Raw genomic sequence first — 21,172 nt, 5'->3', positions numbered from 1 at the left:
CCCCCCATCAAACGCTGCTGTATGAATATCCTTAACCTTCAGCCAAATTTCACAGTGAGAAGATCTCGACCAAATTTAACAAAGTGGAGGTTTTAAAGGCTTCAATGTCTTGCAAAAGGCATGAATACAATATGGCCTGGGGGCTCTACATCACCTCCAATGTTTGTTCTTTGGCCTGTCACCAAATGACTGTCAGGGCGTTCTGTGCCCTGCATAGCAGTTTTGTGTCAATGTAAGTTAATAGTTCCCTGCTGTCCAGCTTGATAATTAATGTAGGTATAATTCAGTTAAAAAGCTGATTGTTTCTGGCACAATATTGATTAGAAATGAGACTTAATTTGTTTTAATACATAAGGAACTGCTTTGGTGTAGTTATACCTGAGTCTCTGTGTCATCAGTTGGCTTTGCCAGAGGAGGAATATACCACTGAATGCTAATTTCTTTATTTGAAGCATTTGCCGCCCTACTCTCCATCTGACTGCCTGCTTCTGTGATGCCAGAATCCAGAGAAGCCATCTTCACACATGACACCTTCGGTGAAATTCCAGAATCTTCAAGAGACGTCTGAAACACACACATACGAAATAGGAAGAATAATAATAACGTTGATGATAATAATAATTTTTTGGTACAACATGTGTTGTTTTTTTTAATAATAATGTTTATCATAATCTACCATCTCTTACAATCAATACGACTTTCAGTCCTGCACAAATATATGATTATTTAGATAAACAGGCAATATAAAAAGGTGTCGATTTTACCAAGTGAAAGCTTTGCAAAGTTCACATGAAGAGATATTTCTACTGACAATACAAAGGACCTCCTTGCTGACTTAGGCAGCTACGGTACCTGTGATTGTTATATTTGACTTGTCTTCCTTATGGTTTTATCCTTTTTGTTAAAAAATAAGCACTGACACGCCACACAGGAGTTATTGCTAAGAAAGAAACTGGGCTGCTATCCATGTTGATAATAAAAAACAGTTCTGAATGCCAGACTGATGTTTTATTTATGCATAACTTTTTTTTTACTTTTTTCTTTTTGTCATTTGCTGTACTGCCCACAAACAGTGATACTTACAGAAATGCAGTCATTTACATTGTGAGGAATTTTCATATACATTATCTACTAAGATACATGTGGAGCATTAGCAGACATCACTTTTTGGACGTAATTTAACAAGGAAACAATTGGAGGAGTATTGGCAACCAACATTCATTTATGAATAAAAGCCTTTAAAAATGGCTATAGATTTTATTTAAAGGCTGAACAGTGCCACGCCATTCCTAGTTTTAAAAGTGATTTGCAGATTTGCAAAGAATAGAGGCTAAAAAATGGCATTTTGGGGGAATACTGCTGCTCTTTGGAGACATATTGTTGCCATCACTGATTCCAAAATGTGAAAACACCTGCCTGGGGCATTAGTTCTGGATTTTGAATACTTTGAATATTCATTGCTGAAAAAGCCTGGAGAACTTTACCCAACTCATTTTCAGAAATTGCAGCTCATGACTGACATAAGGCAATAAATCTAAATGAGTGGAAGATGGATTTTTCACTCTGACCTAATATTACTTCAGCTGTGTGGCTTTATGAAGCAAAGATAAATATGGAGTCATGCATTTGGGTACATACATATACCTTCATTATGGCATGGTACAACTAACTGGGGCTGATCCATGCTACACAGACTGAGACTACCAAGGCAGTGATAACAGTGGCCATATCTCACAGCCACCACAAGTACTGCTAGTTAACTCATCTAGAACAAGAATATTTTGTATTCAGGATTTTAGTTTTGGCCATGAATCACCCATGATTCTGCTAACATGGAATGTGAAGAAAATTATAAGAAATAGACACACATCTACATGGAGCTGGAACAATATCATCTGTGACATAACCTTCAATTGAAGTTCTCAAAAGTTCATTTTATGATGTATAGAATCATAGAATGACCTGGGTTGTAAAGGACCACAATGATCATCCAGTTTCAACTCCTCGGCCATAGGCAGGGATGTCAACCGCCAGACCAGGTTGCCCAGAGCCACATCCAGCCTGGCCTTGAATGCCTCTAGAGATGGGGCATCCACAACCTCCTTGGGCATATATCTTTCTAAAACGTGTGGTAGACTTTCTTCTTTCATGGAACTACATCTTTTGTTATTTATATCAAATTGACTCTTTTTGAGGAATGATACTATAACTGCTCTGGTCAAACTGGAGGGTTGCTGAATTACATACAACTACTTATCCATTTGACCCTCTTGAAAGTCTGAGAACAAGCTGACTTCAAGTGTTGCCATTCCTATGTGCTATCATGGATTGGAGAAGGGGGGAAAAAAAGCATGTAAATTGCCACAGGCACACGATTTTAATTATAAACACCCTAACATACTTGGATTCCTTGTTCAGTAGAACTGAAAAAAAAAAAACATAAATCAGTGAGTTAAAAACAGTTACAAGACATGTGTGAATGAAACAATTTTGTACATAAAATTTACTCTTTCTGGAATTTTTAGTACTGTTAAAAATGCTAGTATCAAATTACAGTAACATTAAAAAAAAAGAAACTTATACAGTTTTCTAAATAGTTAAAGCTTCTAAAAATATTGTGGTAGAATTCAATGAAGCTTAAAATTTAAAGAAGTAAGAGCTTTATGCTTGTTAGCTGTCTGCAACAGTGAAGCGAGCACACGATTATGCGGCTTGCACCTGTCACGAACATGACAGCAAGCTCTGAAGCTTATTATTCCAGGACACTGTAATACTAATTATGTCAAAAGAAGAGCAGACAGAGTAAAATAATTTTTGATATACGACGGCTGTTACAAATGTCACATACCATATATTTACAATATATTCAGCGGCACAGTCAGCTCTTTGTTGGGAAATGAGTGATGATATGCTGTCCAACACTGCAGAAAGTTCACCAACTCTAGAAGAGTTACTTGCTAAAAAGTACTTTTATTGCATTTTTATAAAATAAAAAGTTCTCAATCTGCAAGGGTCCCCTGCCTCTGCCTAACCCTGGGCACAGTAGGCAGAAAATAAACCACAGAGAGTAAGCTGTCATTTTAATATTTTTATTTTTTTTTTAAGTATTAAGGTACTTATTAATATGAGAAGCAGAATGGAGAAACTTGGAAGAAAGTTACTTTGGAATTGAATCTTCAGCGTCTTTTCCCATTCAGTGTTCTATACATATGCCACGATCAACGTGGACTCCAGAACTTCAATTCGATATTTCTCTTGGTGGCATAGACTGAGCTGCTTATGTATTTGAAAGCTCAGATAGGCTTTTTGCAAGCCAGAAAAGGCTGATTTTCTACCCAACACCAGGGAGTGAAAAAATTCAAACATCAATTAAATTTGAGACACATGGCTCCATCAAATTTTGAGAAAATACACCTTCTAGGTAAATAATTTCTTCCCTCAGAAGTGCTCCCAGAAACATCATGTCCAGAACTTGCAAGAGCCTGAAGAGTTACAGAATGCAGCTGTAATAAATACTACTGAAAAATCCACGAGAACAGCAAGTACCTTTGAAGAATCAGACGGACAAACATGTGACGCCTCTAAATCTTGTAGCTGTTCTGGGGAATTCTCGAGACAACACACCGAGTATTCAAGTAAGTGTTTTCTGAGAAAGGAATGCATTTCTGCGACGCGCAGAACAATCCATGAGTTGAAAGGAGAATTTGAGTGTCCGTCTCTTCCAGAAAGAGATCCAAGTTCTGATTCTTGGGCAGCTTTGAAAAGATAATATGTTTATTAAATTACCATCTGCCATTTAAAAGTAAATTTTAAAAATTCACACCTTCTAAAATACAGTAAAATACATAAATTATCTGGCCTGACTCTTAGTTATTAAAGCAGCACTTTTATATCCAGCCCTGAAAGTAATAGTTTCTTACTCTTTTTAAAAGGATCTGTCTTGGTTTGTAGTGAAATAAATCAAGTATGTATTATCTGGGCATTTAGCCCAAATGCTCCACAATGTTCAGCATTCAATTTAAACTAGTCAGTTCCCATCTTCACAAATGAACCTCCAAACTGAACAGCTCTATTTCTGATCTAAGCCTGACATACCTAGAATTAAAATAATACACAGCTTAAGTTGTTTTTTCGGGGGGTTGTTTTTTTTTTGGGGGGGGGACGGAAGGGGGGTTTAATGCTCCAGAGATAGTGTAACACTATAATACGATGGAAAACACAGCAATGACAGCAGGGTAGCACAGTCCCAGGCTGCAGCAAGTGAGGATAAGCCCAAATGCGGCAGCCGTGGATGCAGAAACAAAGGAAAAAAGCTGTTTACCTTCAGAAGGTCTCAGGTAGGCAGAGATCTCCAGCAAGATTCCCTTACCTCCACTGCTAGCCCTTACATGAGGACTGGGAAGGGGTGAGTTCTGGTCCCACTCCTTCCAGTCATTCAGATGCACTGCATGCGTGCACCTGAGCTCCCCTGGGTTGCCCTGCCTTCCCACCAGGTGCTCAATCACTGAGGTCTTCAAGCCATGACTTAACATTTCTGCTACATACAGTAACAGAAATTAAGTTTTGTTGGATGCTCTTTATGGTATCACTAAGGTCTGTGAATAACTATTAAAAAAGGTCTTGATATCTTCACCAACACCACTTGTACGCTGGTATAAATCATGACTTCAGTGAAGACTTTTTCACTTTTACACAATTTAAAGGAACTAAAAATGAGACTATCTGAGATTATGGACTTAAAATCTGAAACTTTAGGCCCATAAAAACAGTATGTTGCCTACAGCAGTTTTCCAGAAAGAAAAAAAAATCATACCAAATAGGTTTGTGTGACAAAGCCCTTTTATATAACTGTGGTAGCGAATTAGGTGAGCCCATGTTGTTATCTCTTTCTTCTGGCTGGAGCTGGCGTCAAGACATTCCATTCCTTCATTTTGGTTCTGCTCCTTCTGTGTGATTTGTTTATTTTCAGTAGACGATGTTGTACGACTTCCACAGACAACGCTGTATCCATCTGCAAATCCAGTAACAGATCAAAAATAGATATTAAGCCAAAGGTTGCAATTCAAAACCTGTTTCTGCACTGTGTTGCAACTGGCTGTCTGTAACTAGAAAAGCAACTTGTGAACTCAATTATGTTTTTCATAAGAGGAATATTCTTCATATTGTTTCAGCACTTTTTGAACACTGTACAGAAAATATTTCTCTTATCATAGCCAAGAATCTGAGTGATCCTGGCAAGAAAGACAGAAGGGCAGAGAAAATGGCTTTCTTCTCTCTCTATATTTGAGCTATGGAAGATCAAAGCAAATGCAGAAGTCACTGCGCTTTGTCTCCAAACTGTGGGGCACACAACCATCTATCTGTATCACTGTGTTCTGACTCATTAATGCTACAGCATACATCGTGTTTAGATCTATTTACAAAACTCTGTTAATTAAAACATTTAAATAAACCGCTTAACTTAAACGCAGATCCATGTCTAGTCTCTGTCATCTAACGCTTCTCCTGAACCCTCTAAATCCACAGCAAAATGCAATCCTACTCCTCTCTACTAGTGGAATCACAAAAGGCCAAATTAATTACACCACGTGCTCTCCTGTACAACTGTATTACTGTCTTTTCACAGGCAATTGTAAAAGCAGAATTTACTTAAAATATCTACACTGTGTATTAACAAAACTTAAACACTGTGTTTCATTAATGGCTTTAAAGAAAATATTTGCCATGCTGTGCTGATCAATTCCATTTCAATTCGTGTTTGTGTATTTTGGCCCATTTTGCTTTTCTATGGTTTCATTTTTCCTTGGACTGCCCAACAGTCCTATCAGGATAAACACCTGCTGCGTTTGCTACGATAAAAAAAGGACCCATAATTATAAACAAATGGTGCCAGCACGAGACAATCAGATTGATGGGAGGTCTTAGCAGAAAACATTTGATTTCATAAACCAATCAAAACACATATGTTTAAATGCTGTAAAGTAAGCAGACATTGCTCAGCTTTGCCAGCAACCATCAGGCAGAACTGTTCAATCTTTGTCAGCCATTTGAGATGACTGAAATGAAGCCACAGAACCAAAATTTGTTACTAAATGTTTCCAAGTGTAAAAATAAACAGAATTCCTAATTGCATTCAGTTTATAGTTTCTGAAAAACTTTCATTCCATCAAATCCAGTCATCGTAAAATAAATGCAGAAGCTGGAAGTAAACCAGGCATAGTTCCACAGAAAAGCCAGTGGAACAATCCCTAGTAGATAATACATTGAACCAGAAAGACAGATTCTTATTAGCTTGTAATTGTAAAATGCAGTGCCTGGGCAGATAATTTAGAAAGAGGTGGAGTTGTTTATTTGGTTTGCTGTTTTTCTGTTGTTGATGTTTTGTATTATTTTAGTGGGGAGCTATTCAACATAAAGATTTCTTTACCAAATCATAAGGAAATGTGAAAATATCCAAGCAAAAGCTGTATAGCTACAGGAAAAAATGCATTCTAGTTGACTGCTTGATTAAAAAAAAACTGTGATGACTGACTGGGGGCCAAGAGCTAGTATATGCCTAGGGAAGCCTTGTTACAAAGGTCCATGTGCTTTCCTAAAGTATGTGCACTATTCCTTTCACTTTCTTTCTCTGAGCCACATGATGCAATCAGTGCTATTTTGCTTAGCCTATCAAACACACACACCAGCTGATATTGAAGATCCATTAGTCAGGTGACCTAAACTGCTCTTATTTCATGCTTTCAGGATTCAGCTTTTATTTTCCAAATCTGACTTGCAGTTTTAATAAATGAAAATTAGATGCGAAACGTATTACTAGATTTTATGGCATACATTATTTCTTCTTTAATGTTCTAATATTACTAGGTAGAAAATAATACCAGACAAGTAATCTATGTATGAAGCAAGAAGATCCATGGAAGCAAATTCTGGAATTTTCTGCTGTACTGCATCCTCCACATTGCGTTCTTTAACGTTCTCCATTCCAATTAACAGCTGAGAGGCAACCACTGCTTCACTGACCTAAAAATAACATTTATTTTATTTAAGACCTGCTCACTGTGATATTTATACAGATTTTAAAATGTGAGACCAGCATGCTAACAATGAAAAATTAATTATTCAACATATTATATTTTTTAAAGCACCTGTCATATGATACATACTGTATTTAAATAAATCATTATTGCTGGCAGCTTAATTACTATACAAGTGATTTCAAATCAGATATCTTCACCTGGGCGCTGCTGATGTCTACCCACACGTCAAATACATATGCACATATCAGGCAGTGTGCTGTTATATTTGCATTTAATCAACATAGAGGCAAACAGGGTCATATCTGTCCATGAGAGATTAAATGCACCACTCACACAGTGTCCATTCTAATTTCCTCAAATTAAGACCCCTGCCAGAAATTTCAGAGAGCCTTAATTCTTGTCTTGTTTTTGCATGCTCTTTGTATGAGATAAAACCAGACAAAAAAAATTAACTCTTTAGAATATTGTTCCAACCTGTCTGGCTGCTCTTACTGCAATCCAAGCTCGTACTTTGTAGCCTTCTGATTTCAGAGCCTCACCGGGAGAGGAAGAGTATTCTCCAGCAGAGATCTAAAATTATACACCCATTCTTAATTATGATTCCAAATGTTTTGTGAAAAAATATACTTTGCTGGTAGCAAAAGTCCTCAGACTTGCAGAATTGTTTCATTTAAAACTAAAAATTGGCAATGATTTAATAAATACATTGATTGAATGGTAAAACTTATAAAGTTGCTCCTCTAAAAATTTTCTCAGATCAGCTCATACAATTACCCTCACTGTCCTATGGACTTTTGGTATAATTTTCTATTTTCTACAATCTTAGTTATTCTTTTATATTAGACATTACATTCTGAAAGCAGTTAGCAGCTGCTGTAACACAGTTAACATATTTCTCATGTCTGACTTGAAAAAAATTGAGATATGGTAAAGTATGAGTATTACCATGTAAGAATCATGTTAGAATGTTACATTTTCTTTGCAAAGATAAACTTGTACAGAATCAGGAATGAAACCACTTGGTTCTGTTTCTTCCCATTTTATGATACCATCAACAACACAAAAAAAAAAAAAGTCTAAAATGTCATTATATTCAGTAAAAAATGACAAATCACATTAGACATTATATAGTTCTACTGCTGTACTATGTGATTTTTTTTCATGTGGTTTTTCTAGTAGGATTTTCATATCAGTATTATTTATAATAAGTATTATATATTATATATTATTATATGTAATAAGTCTTGGCAAGTAATAGCTTGGCAAGAACAATGCTCTAACAGAAAGATGCTTCCTGCTTTGAAGAGGCCACTACCTAAAAGATAGAAAACATACCTCTGATTCTGAAGGGATCACCTTCTCTCTTTGTGACAAATTCTCATTATTTGTGGCAAAATGCAAATACAGTAGTGCTATTTCAAGGTATGATCTTCTTATTAACCTTTAAGAGACAACATACAGGTTAATCAGTGTTACTACAAAAGACAGTGTTATGATAATAAGACTTGCCAAGCAGCATCACTATATAAATCATTCATCCAGTCCAAATCATCTACTTAAAACACATCTCCTTTCAAAGCCACGTAATCTTGCTTTGAAGTCTCTGCGAGTCTAAAACATCCCTATGGTATGCTTAACATATAACACAATGGTTTATGAGTTTGACAAATACAATTTGCTCCATGAGCAACAAGTAGTGAATAAATAAATGGCAAATGTTTAGTAAGAAAATTGTAATTCTAAAAGAAAAGTGATCTTTCAGTACAGAACCGGCAAGGGTTGCCCTTCCTTCCTCAAGTCAAGGCATATATCTGTTGTCCTGCTTTTCCTTGACATATGGATGGCAGATTTGGATATGGTTCTTCAGTCACTCCATAGAAAATCCTTCTCTCTTCCAAGAACCAGCAAAAATGCTAAGGGTGACCAAAATAATCTCTGAACTCAACTGAGGAACCTTCTTAGTAACGAGTTCTATACCAGAATATTCTCCATCTTCAGACAAACTCTCCTTATCAGCTCCTTCTAGTATTTCCTTCTCCTTTGTTCACTTTTACAGTAGTATCATAAACCAGGCCCAAATAAGTGTATCTGCAGAACTTCTTGTACATTTATATTCACTGTTTCTAAAACTTTTTATGTAGATTCCTCCCAGCACTGCAGAAAACTGCAGCAGATTTCCCCTAAGAATTGGCTTCCTTAATCTTAGCAATAAACCCCTGCACATGCAGTTACTCTTTTGGACAGTCACATTGCACAGAGTTGGCTGCTGAGACAGTCCCATAAATTTCAGCTTGTGTGACTTGTTGAAGCAAAATATGAAAGTCACAGAATGATGTACAGGAAAACAAGAAGTGTGAAGATGACAAGTTCTACACTCAGTTGGCCATGATTTAGTTAACATTCTAGTCTCACTAATAAATAAGTATTTCAGGCATGAAGACTTGACAATTCCACAGATATCTAACAGCTTATACAAGGGTGATTGGGGTGTTTAGTTACCTAAAATAAGAGAGCCAGGGTTCACTGAAGTTGCTGGGCAGACTTTTAGAAAGACTGCAGCAAATTAAGTAAGAGTGCAGCAAATTAAACTTGGAGAACTTCACCACAGCCCATTTCTGTACCATCCTCTATCATGTTGATGGCTTGTAGATGTTTATAACTATGCTACTGCTCCAGTGTTCAGAGTTCTGGTTCATTAACTTAAGTAGCGGAATACCCACACAATCAAGGTAAACTGCTGTCTTCACACTGTCCGTAAACATACATGGTACATTATTCATTAAGACTGGTCAACGATCTAAAAAAATGCTGAAGTCCAATATGTCAGAGCTGCTTGAAAGAATTTATTGGCTGGCTTGGCTCAGTTCTTCAGGCATCTTCTATAAAGATAACTAATGTCAAAGTCACTGTCCTGATATCTGTTACAAACACATTTCCTATGCTCCTTCTGCCTCTGTTCTGCTTTTTTTCTGGCTGCTAACCTTTTCAAGCTGGATTTCTATTATCTGGAAGGGGGCAGGCCACAGCTCATCTTCTGAAATATGAATAAAACTCCTCTTTAACTAGCACTGTCTCTGGGTTGGGAGAAGGGGAAGAAATTTGGAAATAAAAACAAAAGCCATAGCTTTGTGTACTCAAAAAGATGTTTTAAAGTTGTCTTCACATTTCTTTCAAGGAAGAGAATCAATATACCATCGTTCTACATTATCCGTAAAGAAAACTGTCCAAAACCACAAGAAATACAACATCAAGTCTTAGAAAAAGGTCAAAACATGTTTTGATAATTCTATATATATTTTCTTACTCAAAGTTTTGATCATGCTGCTGGCTCAGTTTTATAGCTTCCAACAGGGTTTCCACAGCTTGATAAGACTTGTTATTGCCTGCTTTGGTTATCTGGCATTCCACCTTACCTAAGAAAGAAATACAGAAAGCTAATTTGGAGGATTTTGCTGTTTTTTGTTTGTTTCCCATAAGACCTAACCTGCTTGCCTATTAGGAGAATTCAACAATGGATTGCACTATGATTTTTCTTCCCTATAAGCAAAAGCCTTTCCAGATCTTTTAAATGTTATGCATAAATCCTGTATTAGAAGTTATTTCATAAAGTAGATAAAATATTCGATCTTTAGAACCATAACAATACCTAATATGCAGCAGACTTAACCAGAAGATCATTTTACATTGTGGGATTAGAGATCTATGTAACAGTCAATGTGTAGGCCTGTACGTGGCCAGAAGGATGTCCCCTGGCCACAGGATGAACTGAGCCAGTCTGAACAAAGAAAGCCTGCTGGCATCAGCTTCTTCCTACCAATGATTATGCCACCTGCAGGCCCTTGCCTTTCTGCAAAATTGTAGCAAAAAGTTATGTGAATATGTTTTTCCTTTGACAGTAGAAACAATGAATATAATTGTTTTCCTTTAAGGAAATCCTTTACCAGTTCCAAAAGACAAAAAATTAGACAATCCTTTCACTGACAGGATGTTTATGGTGTACTGCACCCTGACTGAAGGCCCACTCAATAATGAACAACTTGGGATTCTCAGCATGTGAATGGATATAAGTTCTACTGCACTATCCTCACCTTTATAGTGTTAACTCTTGCACATGGCATTTTAAGTGTTATAGTCTGAGTAACTTTCTGTCTAGGACCCTAACAAGCCAGCTCTTTGTGGTGCAAAACATAATGCCAGTGAAGTCCAAATGCATGCAGACATTGTGTAACTCGTTAGCTTTGTTAAGTCATTTAGAAATACTTTATGAAGCTCTCATCTTCTTTACTTCAGACTGATGCAAATAAGCTAATTAGCTTTCTACAGTATCTTAAACCTCATCAGTTATGCCCTTTGATCCCTCATAACACAGAGATGGGAAAAGTTCTACTGCAGTTTTGAAATTATTTATTGCATAATGGACCTTGAACTATGCTATCATAATATTCTGCAGTTATAGGGATACATATCCACATCTGTTCTATTTTGACAGGAAAACATCTGAGTTTCAAGAAAGCCCACAAGTATAAGATTGTGACAGAAATGCTATCATGACAAACAAACAGGATTTTATTTACCTATCTGAAAAAGAAGTTGAGCTTCCATATCTAATACTTTTGTTGCAGATGCCCTGCAAAGCTTCAGTGCTGTTTCTAGATGTTTGAGAGCAGGTAACCATTGCAGCGGATCTTCCCTTTCAGGTGTGCAAGCTACTCTTTCAGCTAATGTGTTTCCTAAGGAAAAACAGACATATCTTAGGAAATGATTTAATAATGACGATTTTTTAAAAAGCTATGCAAAGCAAAATTAATTTCCTAGAACAAATACTGTTACATATTTGCCATTACAATCCAATTCTCAAAAATCTGAGTGATTAACGGGTATAGGTATGGAAGTATAATACTATTTCACTACTTCGCAATGCTAATAAGGTTTACTTAGACAATAATAAGTTTAGGCTTCACTAATCATATCTGCCACAACCGATCCGTAAGAACCTGCAGTAAGCCACTTCCTACCATTGTTTCACTTGACAGTTGCAGGCAGAACCCACCCCTCCCTGAGAATTAACAAATTCTGAAATTCCCTATCTACTAATCAGAACCTTCTCTGAAATAATTGCTTCATTATCTTTACTTCTGACATATCAGCTTGTTTTATCTGCTGATGTATAAAATATGAATGAAAATGAATGGAAATATATATATATATATATATATTAATGAATTGCATTTTTCTTACCAATTCTCATTTTGACCTGGGCTAGAAGGTTTATGTAGGGCAAGTAGATATTTTTTGCAGGCAGGATAAGGCAGGACAATGTTCTGTCTTCTATCTGCTGTTCAATACATTCTCCACAAAAAAAAATCTATGAAAAGAGTATGTTTTGTAAAACCGTGTTACAGACAGCAAATTAAATCCTTTGAAGTAGGTTAGGTACTTGCAAGACCCTAGAACTCAAGAGTTTCTTATAAAAGAGCACTAGAAGACGGCCTGATACTCTTGAACTCCTTTACTTCAATTTGTGATTGTGTTCTTTGCAGAGAAGTTTGGTATCAAACGGAGAATTTCAATGAACTCTTAATCAGATTTATTAACATCATTTCTGTTTCTAAAATCAAATTCCCTCAAAACAAATTGTCCTAAAGAAGGAGAACTCCCAAGTAACACTATTATTAGAAAGAAACTGTTATTTCTGGAAAGAAATCTGACATCCAACCAAAGGCAAAGGCCAGAAAGGAAAAATAATGTACCTACGGATCAATCAAACTTTTCATTCATAATGAATTCATAAGAGTAAGGGAGGACACATTACAAATTGTAAAGATTTTCTGTAAAGATTTTCTAAGTAAGTCAAATGATTCTAAGTAAGTTACAGAATAAAGCTAAATTCTTAAAATTCTGTGCTCAAAAGTCAGGAATTTTATGAGATGTACATCTTCCCTGAGGTGCTCAGCATAACGTATCCCTCAGATTCAAGTGGGAAATCTGAGCTTTCAGCACCTACAAAAAATGAAACTCCCTATTTCAGTTCTCACAAATGAATATACATCTGCAAGTTTTCAGTGTTTTTTAAACCACAAAAATATCAGGCTACTTAGGACCATGAGTATGCAAGAGGAGTACACAAAATAAGTTTGGCAAGGTGAATTACTTCTTTATACTATGTGATCTTGGGAAAATTTCTAGTTAATGGGAATAGCCCTCGTAATAATTTGTTAGAAGAACTACCAAAATTGTTGTAAGAATGTGCAAATGCTATATAAATCACATACTCACTTCTTTCAAGGTGATTTCATGTGCCAAATTTAATATGTTTAATGGTTCCACTGCAGAAGAACAATATTCCATATTCTCTGCTCTTTGCAGCTCTAGCATGTCTGCCATCAGAAGCATACTTTTCACAAGCGTCAAAGAAGCTGGAGGAGAAATAAATTTATCCTCTTGCAGTAAACTGATGATATTCTGTTTGGACATAGATAAAAAAAAAAACAATGTAGTTACTACTTTTGCTGTCTATTTATGAGGACAAATTACAGAAAGTGAAAAACGAAATCTACTGTAGAGGCACTATTACAAGCTTATTTAATGCTGGCATCAGCTGTTCTGACTCTACCAAAAAAAAAAAAAAAAATGTATCAAAGAAAAGCCAACAGTTTCTCCTTTGTGCTCAAACCTGCAAAATAAGTTTAATGTCAGCCACAGGACATCCTTCTTGCAGGTCAAGAATTGCTGCTTGAACCATCATTTCAGCCTGAGTCTCAGTATCACGAAAGGCTTCTGACTCTAATATTACTTCTTTTATAATACTTCTGCGTTCGGCCACATACTTTTCTAAAATGAGGAAATATATGATTAGTAAAATATAACACAAGTTGATTCTTCTCTAAAAATTTACAGGGAATCTGAAAATACAGGTTCCACATTTACTGCTTCATCCATTCTGTGCCAAATTTGCTCTCAAAAAACAAAAAAAACTACAGTGTTTAATTCATACAATCTTTAAATTCATCCAATTGCATTCTATGTATGTAAGTCACCAACATTAATAATTAGATTTTGCAGAATAGACGTCATATTCAAAAATCTGGTCTTACTTAGCATTCCAAAATAGTATCGCAGGAGAGATTAATATAAAAGTTTGACTGCCGACCTGAACTGTGATTTTGATACTAGAGTGAGCTTCAGAGTTTATGCAGTTTATAGAACTAAGTAGGAAAAGTTTTCTTTCATCATCAAACAAATCTTTAAACGTACTACATGGGATCTCATTCAAAATCTTAAAAAGAATCTAGAACATAATATTTTCATTTATAGGCAATATAAAAACTGAAAAAAGAAAGCTTTTATATTTTTAAAACTAGTGCCTTGTATGTTTTAAAACAGGCATAACAATTTAATTTAATTTCACTTTTAATTACATTTGAAACTTTTTACTATATGATTATCAAAAGATAGTAAACACCAATGTAATGCTATGTGTTTTCAATGCTCTGAGGAGAGATGATACTCAGAAATACAGTACGGTGTCCTTGCTGCATTGGATGAATTTATTACAAATAACTGCAGAGCACCGTTAGCATTTTTATTTATGAAAAATAATTGAATCTTCCCATAATACTCCAAAAGTCTAAATTGAAAAAAGGTAATACCTTCCTTATCACCAGCATGGTGTAGCTGTGTTGCTAGTGCAGTAACTAACATTCTACGACACCTTTGCCACAGATGTATATTCAGATGATCTTGGGCTATAGCACTGTGAGTCTCTTGGTCATCTTCAACACAAGGATCCTAATATTTCCAGAAGCAAGACAAATGTTAATTATGGAGTCGATTGCTTTACTACAAACAAAGCAACAGGACAGTATCAGTTTAAGATAAATCAAGTTAATGCAAATATATTAAACATAAATACATAACCATAACAAAAATTTTATTTGAAGAAAAGATACTGTTAGTTGTTTGTTTTTAAATACATAGGAGGATTTCACTTATTATTTAAATTAAAATCTATGCAAAAATCAAAACATAATCTAATTAAACCAGTTTTTACGGGAATGTGCATAAATATATATTACATGTAAGTAAGAAAACCTGAAGCACCACACAATGAGTGGCTCATGGAGAATAATTCTAAGAGTTTGGACTTGTATCAAAAAGAATCCACTGCACCAAATTCTAAGGTCCATAATAGTCTATCAGTGGGGACAGTATTGAGTTCTGGCAATAGTAAAGATTAGAAACAAATTTCTAGTCTTTGATTTCCAGTTCTAAGCACTTCTTTAATTTGAAACAAACACCAATTTAATGTAGTACTGACTGGAAACACCTAGTAGAATTCTCAACTCAGCTCCCTGTACCATTCTTTACATATTATAAAGTATTTTTATTACTAAAGCTCTGCAGTCCATAGTCTAAGCAATAGAAGAACACTTGCTCTGTTCATAGGAGTCTATTTGCCTAACTGTGCGAATGCAGATGTGCGGTGTATGACAAATAGGTTTTGCACACTGGTTTCCCAAAGCATAGGTCAGTATCTCTCCATGCTAGCCAACAGAATTTCACGGATACCTTGCTAAATTTGGAATGCAGCAATAATGAGAACTGTTCTGTTTGGCTCTTAAAAAAGAGAATACTCTGTGGAAGGTTTTCAATTAAAAAGAAAAAAAAAATCTACAAGTTCTCTTAATTGAAATGTTCACCTGCTACCTGTTTTTCCATTTTCTATCTTGTTTTTTATAAAATAAAAGGAGATTTTCAATGCTGGCACAGGAAAGTGCTCATATAGAAAATGTAATTCCTAACCACATACAAAATGATGGTGATTATATAGAGACATGTTGAATATAGTACAGGTAATCAGGCAATTGAAGCACGTTATATATCATTTTCTTCCCAAAATAACTGCAACCATGGGTGACTGCTGTGTTTCAACATTATGAAAATCTCCCAACACTTAGCACAAGGCTTCATATAACAAAAAACAGTCATTTAAATACTAAATCCACACATACCAAACTCTCCCTTTTATCTTTTTTTTCTTGAAAATTTGTTGCTGTCATCCTAAAAATATCTGCATCTTGGAGAAGCTGAATTGCAGAGAAAACCAAAGCAACGCTAAGAGACAGAAGAATATTATTAAAATCCACTCATTATATTTCTCATTGTATGTTTTCATTATAATAGATACTCCATTTCTGACTTTATCAGAGATATTTGTAAGCAATTATCAATTTTTGCTTCATTTTCCCCTGAATCTGTAAACTTCTAATTTCCTAGCTCTCCTCTGAAACATCTTTAGTTTGTTTGCTTGTTTTGCAATGCTACTTACTCTTCACCCACTGAAACACATTCTCCTAATGATGGAAAAGTACTTAGGGGTATCTCTAGGTCACCTCAAAGATTTTCCAGTTAATTGTTAAAGATGCATATCCAAAATTCAAATCTATGCTAAAGCCTCTTTACATAGATTTTACATATATAGACTCTGTACAGAGACTGGCTGCTATGAAGCAAAAGGAAAAAATAATTTATGAATGCCTTAAGGTCTTCTTACTTGCACTACCAGGGTGATATAAAGAGCTTATAATGTGAGAAGGATTTGGATTGTTTGAGTGTACTGCTTTTGAGAAGTGTTAGATTAATTGCTATGAAGGCAAAGTTCCTGATTCATGCATGAAGAGTTCACTACTCTGAAATTACTCACACTGTTCTGCCAACATTTATGTGACCACAGGATATATAAGCTCCAGAGATAAGAGGGTATTTAGAAGTTCTCTTGCCATTTCTAATTCTATCCTGCTTGTTTTTGTGATACAGAATTGGATGGATAACACCAATTCACCAGAAATAGACCCAAAAGTAGCAGTGAGAACCACAACTGTTAATATCTTGTCTTTCAGCTTTCAGAATTCAGTCCTTATGAATCTCCTTCATCATCCCTTTACCTCAGGTTTATTCAATGAAGTGAAAGTAGAATAAATCAGCGTTGAATTTGATGACACCTCTTTCAAAAAACAAACAAACAAAAAAAAAAAACAAACAGAAAATTTGAAAGAAAATTTGCTTATAAGAGCAAAATAGACACTATGGATATTGCAGTGAAATATCCCAGATGCTTTTCTATCTTTTTACTAAGAAAAGTTTCCTCCTGAAACCAGACATCAAAGTTAAAATTATGGCAAAAACTGACATTATTCAAAACATTTTTTGAGGTGCTATGGCTGACTTCTCTCATATAAAATAGAGAAGGTGCAGCACTCAAGAGTATATCCAAGCTTTTAAGAAATATTAATCTACCTTCCCAAGTGCCATGGCCCTCAGTTAACTGTGTGCCCAGCAATTCCGAAAATGAGGTGATTTTTTTAAACATGCTTACATACAATTTCAGCATTAAAATGTAGGCTGCAAAGCCAAGACTTCATATATACACTCTTTTAAACAGTAGTTTATTCACGTAGACAGACAAGTACATATTTAGATAATTAGAAACCTCACAAACTTGGGGAGATACTGTGTAGATATTCTCATTGAGATCAAATATTCTTATACATACAGTTATACCGAGGGATTAATTTTTTGCAAGACAGAGGCTATAACATAGAAGTTTTCCTTGATGAAATTTTTGTGACCCTCTTTTGCTGCCAACAAGAGTGATGGGTCTATATATTTCCCTTGACAAAATACACATCCTTTCATCAGCCAACTCAGAAAGTGGCAAGATGATCAAAATAAGAAAGTACAGCTGACTGTATCAATTTCACCACTAAATCATTTCACCAAAGGAAAAAAAAAAAAAAAAAAAAAGATAAATTTCTGTAATATCATGCAAAGTTTGATTTCTAGGCTGGCAGGCAGGAAACATTTAGCTGTCCAAAGGAATGTTTCATTTCTATCTGAGGCAGACAGATCAGCAGTTTCCATGGCATTGCAATAAAGTTGTAAAATAGTGTAAAAAAAAACAAAGTAAAACAAACAAACAAAAAACAAAGTAAAACAAACAAACAAAAAACCCTCTTGCTTTGTCTGTAGGTTGTTGGGTTCTTCTTCTCTGTTATCTGACCACTGTCAATATATAAGGCCCATCTTACAGCCATCAAAAATTTGCGAGCCCTAAAAAAAAAATCTATAAAATGCTTCACATCTATTGTGAACCACTGACAATGTGAAATAGTGACTTCAGTATTATGCAAGTTATAAGTCAGCAGAGAAACTATAAGAAATAACGACAGGTCAAAAAGAAGGGAGCCAATTTAGCAGGGTGCATATGCTAGAGTCAGTGTTCTATAGACACCGATTTTTACCAAGCCTACTATCAAGATAACCCAGAATTATTCACAAAATATTGCATAAATCTGTGTGCTGGTCCTTAGTTGCTAATATGAAAACTTAATAAAATCCATATTCAAAAAAGTGATGAGAACATTGTCCAGTGATTTGCTGTTATCTCTTTGACAAATTTATGGCAAACTAATCTAATTCAGAGAGCACTCAGATTAATATTTCATGGTGAGAAATGTAGAAATGCCTACAATAGCCTACAAGTTCTTATTTCTCATCTTCACCAATGACCTTACTAGCTTGGATATAAATTATTGTAGTCCTAATTTGTGAACTTTAAGTACACCCCTAGGTTTTAAAATAATCTAATGGAAACTTAGGTGATAGATTGGGCAGCAGTATTATTTTACTGCTTTCATTTTAGTACTCCATACAGCATTCTGAAGCTCCTGTCCTCGTTAATGTTTTTTATTGCTGTAACATCACAGCTAAAAAGGAACTGTGCTATTTAAAAGCTATCTGATTTGGAGCTATGTTTGTTTGCCTAGGACAGCTGGGTGAAGTAAAGTAGTTTGCTTTTGACATAGAATGAAACTTTTTTTTTAATTAGGCATAAAGGGAAAAAAGCGCTTGAGATTGATTGGCCACCTGAATAATCTACAGCTTCAGCAAGTGTTGCAGGAATCTTTACAATAAGGGTATTCTAACAATAAAAGAAAACATTAATTTGCTTTTTGGCTGATGCTCACTGTAATGTATGATTTTATGTAATATTTTTGGTGTTGTTTAGCCAGACTAGACCTGACGAAAGTGACAAACAGGGATTACTTTCTATCTAACCTCAGTACAGCCTGACAAGTAACAGTGCTATGCCTGCATAAGCTGCTTGTATCCTCAGAGAGTTTTCAGTTTAATAAAAGATGCCCAGAAGAAGCTTGTCACTACTAAAAGTGATGTATTTTTAAAGTATTATACTTTTTATACAAATTAAAATTAAAATTACAAGTATACTAAGCAGAAGAATCCTCCTAGATGAAAGATCAAAACAATGCTCAGATTCAATATCTGTAAGTAGTTAATATATTTATGTATGCTCTGTATATTCAAGGAACAGCACAACTGTAGTTTCTTGAAGTTCTCCAAAATAATTGAAAACCTCAAAACACTTTAAAATCATAAAAAATGCAGGACCTAACAAATCCAGACTCTAAAAAATGAGAAAACTTTGCAGCTTATTCTTTGATTTTGTACAAAACCATATCACAAAAACACCTCACAGAGAAATCACAGGCTTATATCTGACAACCTTTAAAAAAGAAAGATAAAGCAGTAATAAAAAATGAAATACCAGTACAAATTATGTTTGTGTGTGCATTAATGGGCTTATTATGATTAGCTACTAAAATTTAGAAAATCGCTGTAACTTAGAAATAAATGATTCAAAGAAGAAGTTGCAAGCTTTTATTTATTTGGTTAGTTTACATAAGCAAGGCTATATAACATACATTCATAAGGATATTTACCTGAGAGCTGCTCGGTGCCACTGCTGAGAAATAGCTGCAAGCTGAAGTTTGGCTTCAATAAGAACCTCTAAATCTTCTGCAGAACACTGGGATACCTTCCCATCATATTTGTCCTGTATGTTCTGCACAAGAAGGTTAAGACTTTCTTCAGCTTCTGTTAACAGAATTCCCTAGAGAAGAACACAGCATTGTATAATTTCAAAAAAAATACCACAAAATGTTTCTTAAAAAGTATTCTTTTCCATGATAGCCTGATAGCACTACACTCTGGAACAAACCAACGTTAAGACAACGTCCTTTTCCTATAAGCAGCTGGGATTTATAATTTTGATTTTGCATATTTATAGGTTCCAAGTGCTTAAAATAGCAACATTTTAACTGTGCCTGTACTATTTCAATTTCAACTACATTATATACCATAAAAGATTATTTTACAGCTTAACAGCAGTACTCAATAATCTTAATTCCTCTCATTATCTCATAGCTATACTTGATAATTTTATACTGTACTTTTTACTTAGTAATTTCATATCATAAATTACAATATTAGAATACAATATAAACGACATTGCAAGACATATTACAGTGTTTTCTATCTGTATTGTGACAGATCTTTGAGCATAGTATGTATCCTAAAATTTCAGCTGTAATTTGCAGTCTTTCTAACAAACAGAGCTGCAAGAAGCTGGGAAAGCCAAGTCTAAAACAAAGTAAGCTTTACATAAAAGCTCAATCATGGAACTTTCAGAAGAATTCCTTGGCCTTTTTAGCCAATTTCTCTGACAAATTCAGAGCTCTACTTTAAGAGAAAGGATCAAATGATAAAAGAAAAATCAAGAGTGTAAGAAATATATTCTGCCTCTTAATTGAGTCTGATTCAGATTAATTTAAGTATCTTCAAGATGCTATGTTCACACCATTTTAAAGTTATACTAAAACTTTTAAGTTTCTCATTCACAGCATGTAGCAACTGCCATTCAAAACCAAGCCCCATTTCACCAGATGTATTTCACATACTACTCTGTTAGAATGGCTAAAAGCAGATACGCCTGAAATGGAAAACCACTCTGAAAGAAGAATATGTCAGCTTTTGACTTTTCACGATGTGGATCCGCCAGACATGAAAGTTACAATTTATCAACAAACAAACCACCTAAAAAACAACCTATGGTATTTTTCTCTAAATAAATCATGAGAGAGAGCAAGGTGAAAAATGTGAGATATTTCATATATGATAGAGAATTCATTTCCATTTATTTGTAGAACATACTGCTTCATCAAAGTCTCTGACATGTTCTACAACTGCCACCTCTGAAAGGAGATAGTTAGTTCCTG

The 21,172-nt window shown here is 35.0% G+C and overlaps 1 protein-coding gene across 4 annotated transcripts in view; it reads right to left on the bottom strand.

Moving 5' to 3' along the window:
• CFAP54 (cilia and flagella associated protein 54) overlaps nt 1–21,172 on the bottom strand; it is a 99,253-nt gene that overhangs the window by 6,170 nt on the left and 71,911 nt on the right. For 2 of the 4 annotated variants that reach the window (XM_015858704.3, XM_085515145.1), the window contains 14 exons: nt 19,838–20,007; nt 16,049–16,151; nt 14,687–14,825; nt 13,711–13,868; nt 13,314–13,499; nt 12,276–12,402; nt 11,612–11,767; nt 10,342–10,450; nt 8,373–8,478; nt 7,512–7,607; nt 6,879–7,020; nt 4,814–5,011; nt 3,547–3,755; nt 379–564 (listed from right to left, as the gene is read on the bottom strand). In XM_015858704.3, the coding sequence (XP_015714190.3) occupies nt 379–564; nt 3,547–3,755; nt 4,814–5,011; nt 6,879–7,020; nt 7,512–7,607; nt 8,373–8,478; nt 10,342–10,450; nt 11,612–11,767; nt 12,276–12,402; nt 13,314–13,499; nt 13,711–13,868; nt 14,687–14,825; nt 16,049–16,151; nt 19,838–20,007 (2,085 nt within the window). Of the gene's footprint in view, nt 1–378; nt 565–3,546; nt 3,756–4,813; nt 5,012–6,878; nt 7,021–7,511; nt 7,608–8,372; nt 8,479–10,341; nt 10,451–11,611; nt 11,768–12,275; nt 12,403–13,313; nt 13,500–13,710; nt 13,869–14,686; nt 14,826–16,048; nt 16,152–19,837; nt 20,008–21,172 lie in introns of those variants that run through there. The other 2 variants (XR_014934236.1, XM_085515150.1) reach the window with 2 other exon arrangements.

This window comes from Coturnix japonica, chromosome 1, assembly GCF_054131305.1.
Source record: "Coturnix japonica strain WE chromosome 1, WE-NBRP24, whole genome shotgun sequence".
Lineage (NCBI taxonomy): Eukaryota > Metazoa > Chordata > Aves > Galliformes > Phasianidae > Coturnix > Coturnix japonica.
The sequence above is the reverse complement of the archived record's forward strand: the minus strand, read 5'-3'. Positions and strand labels throughout refer to the sequence as shown.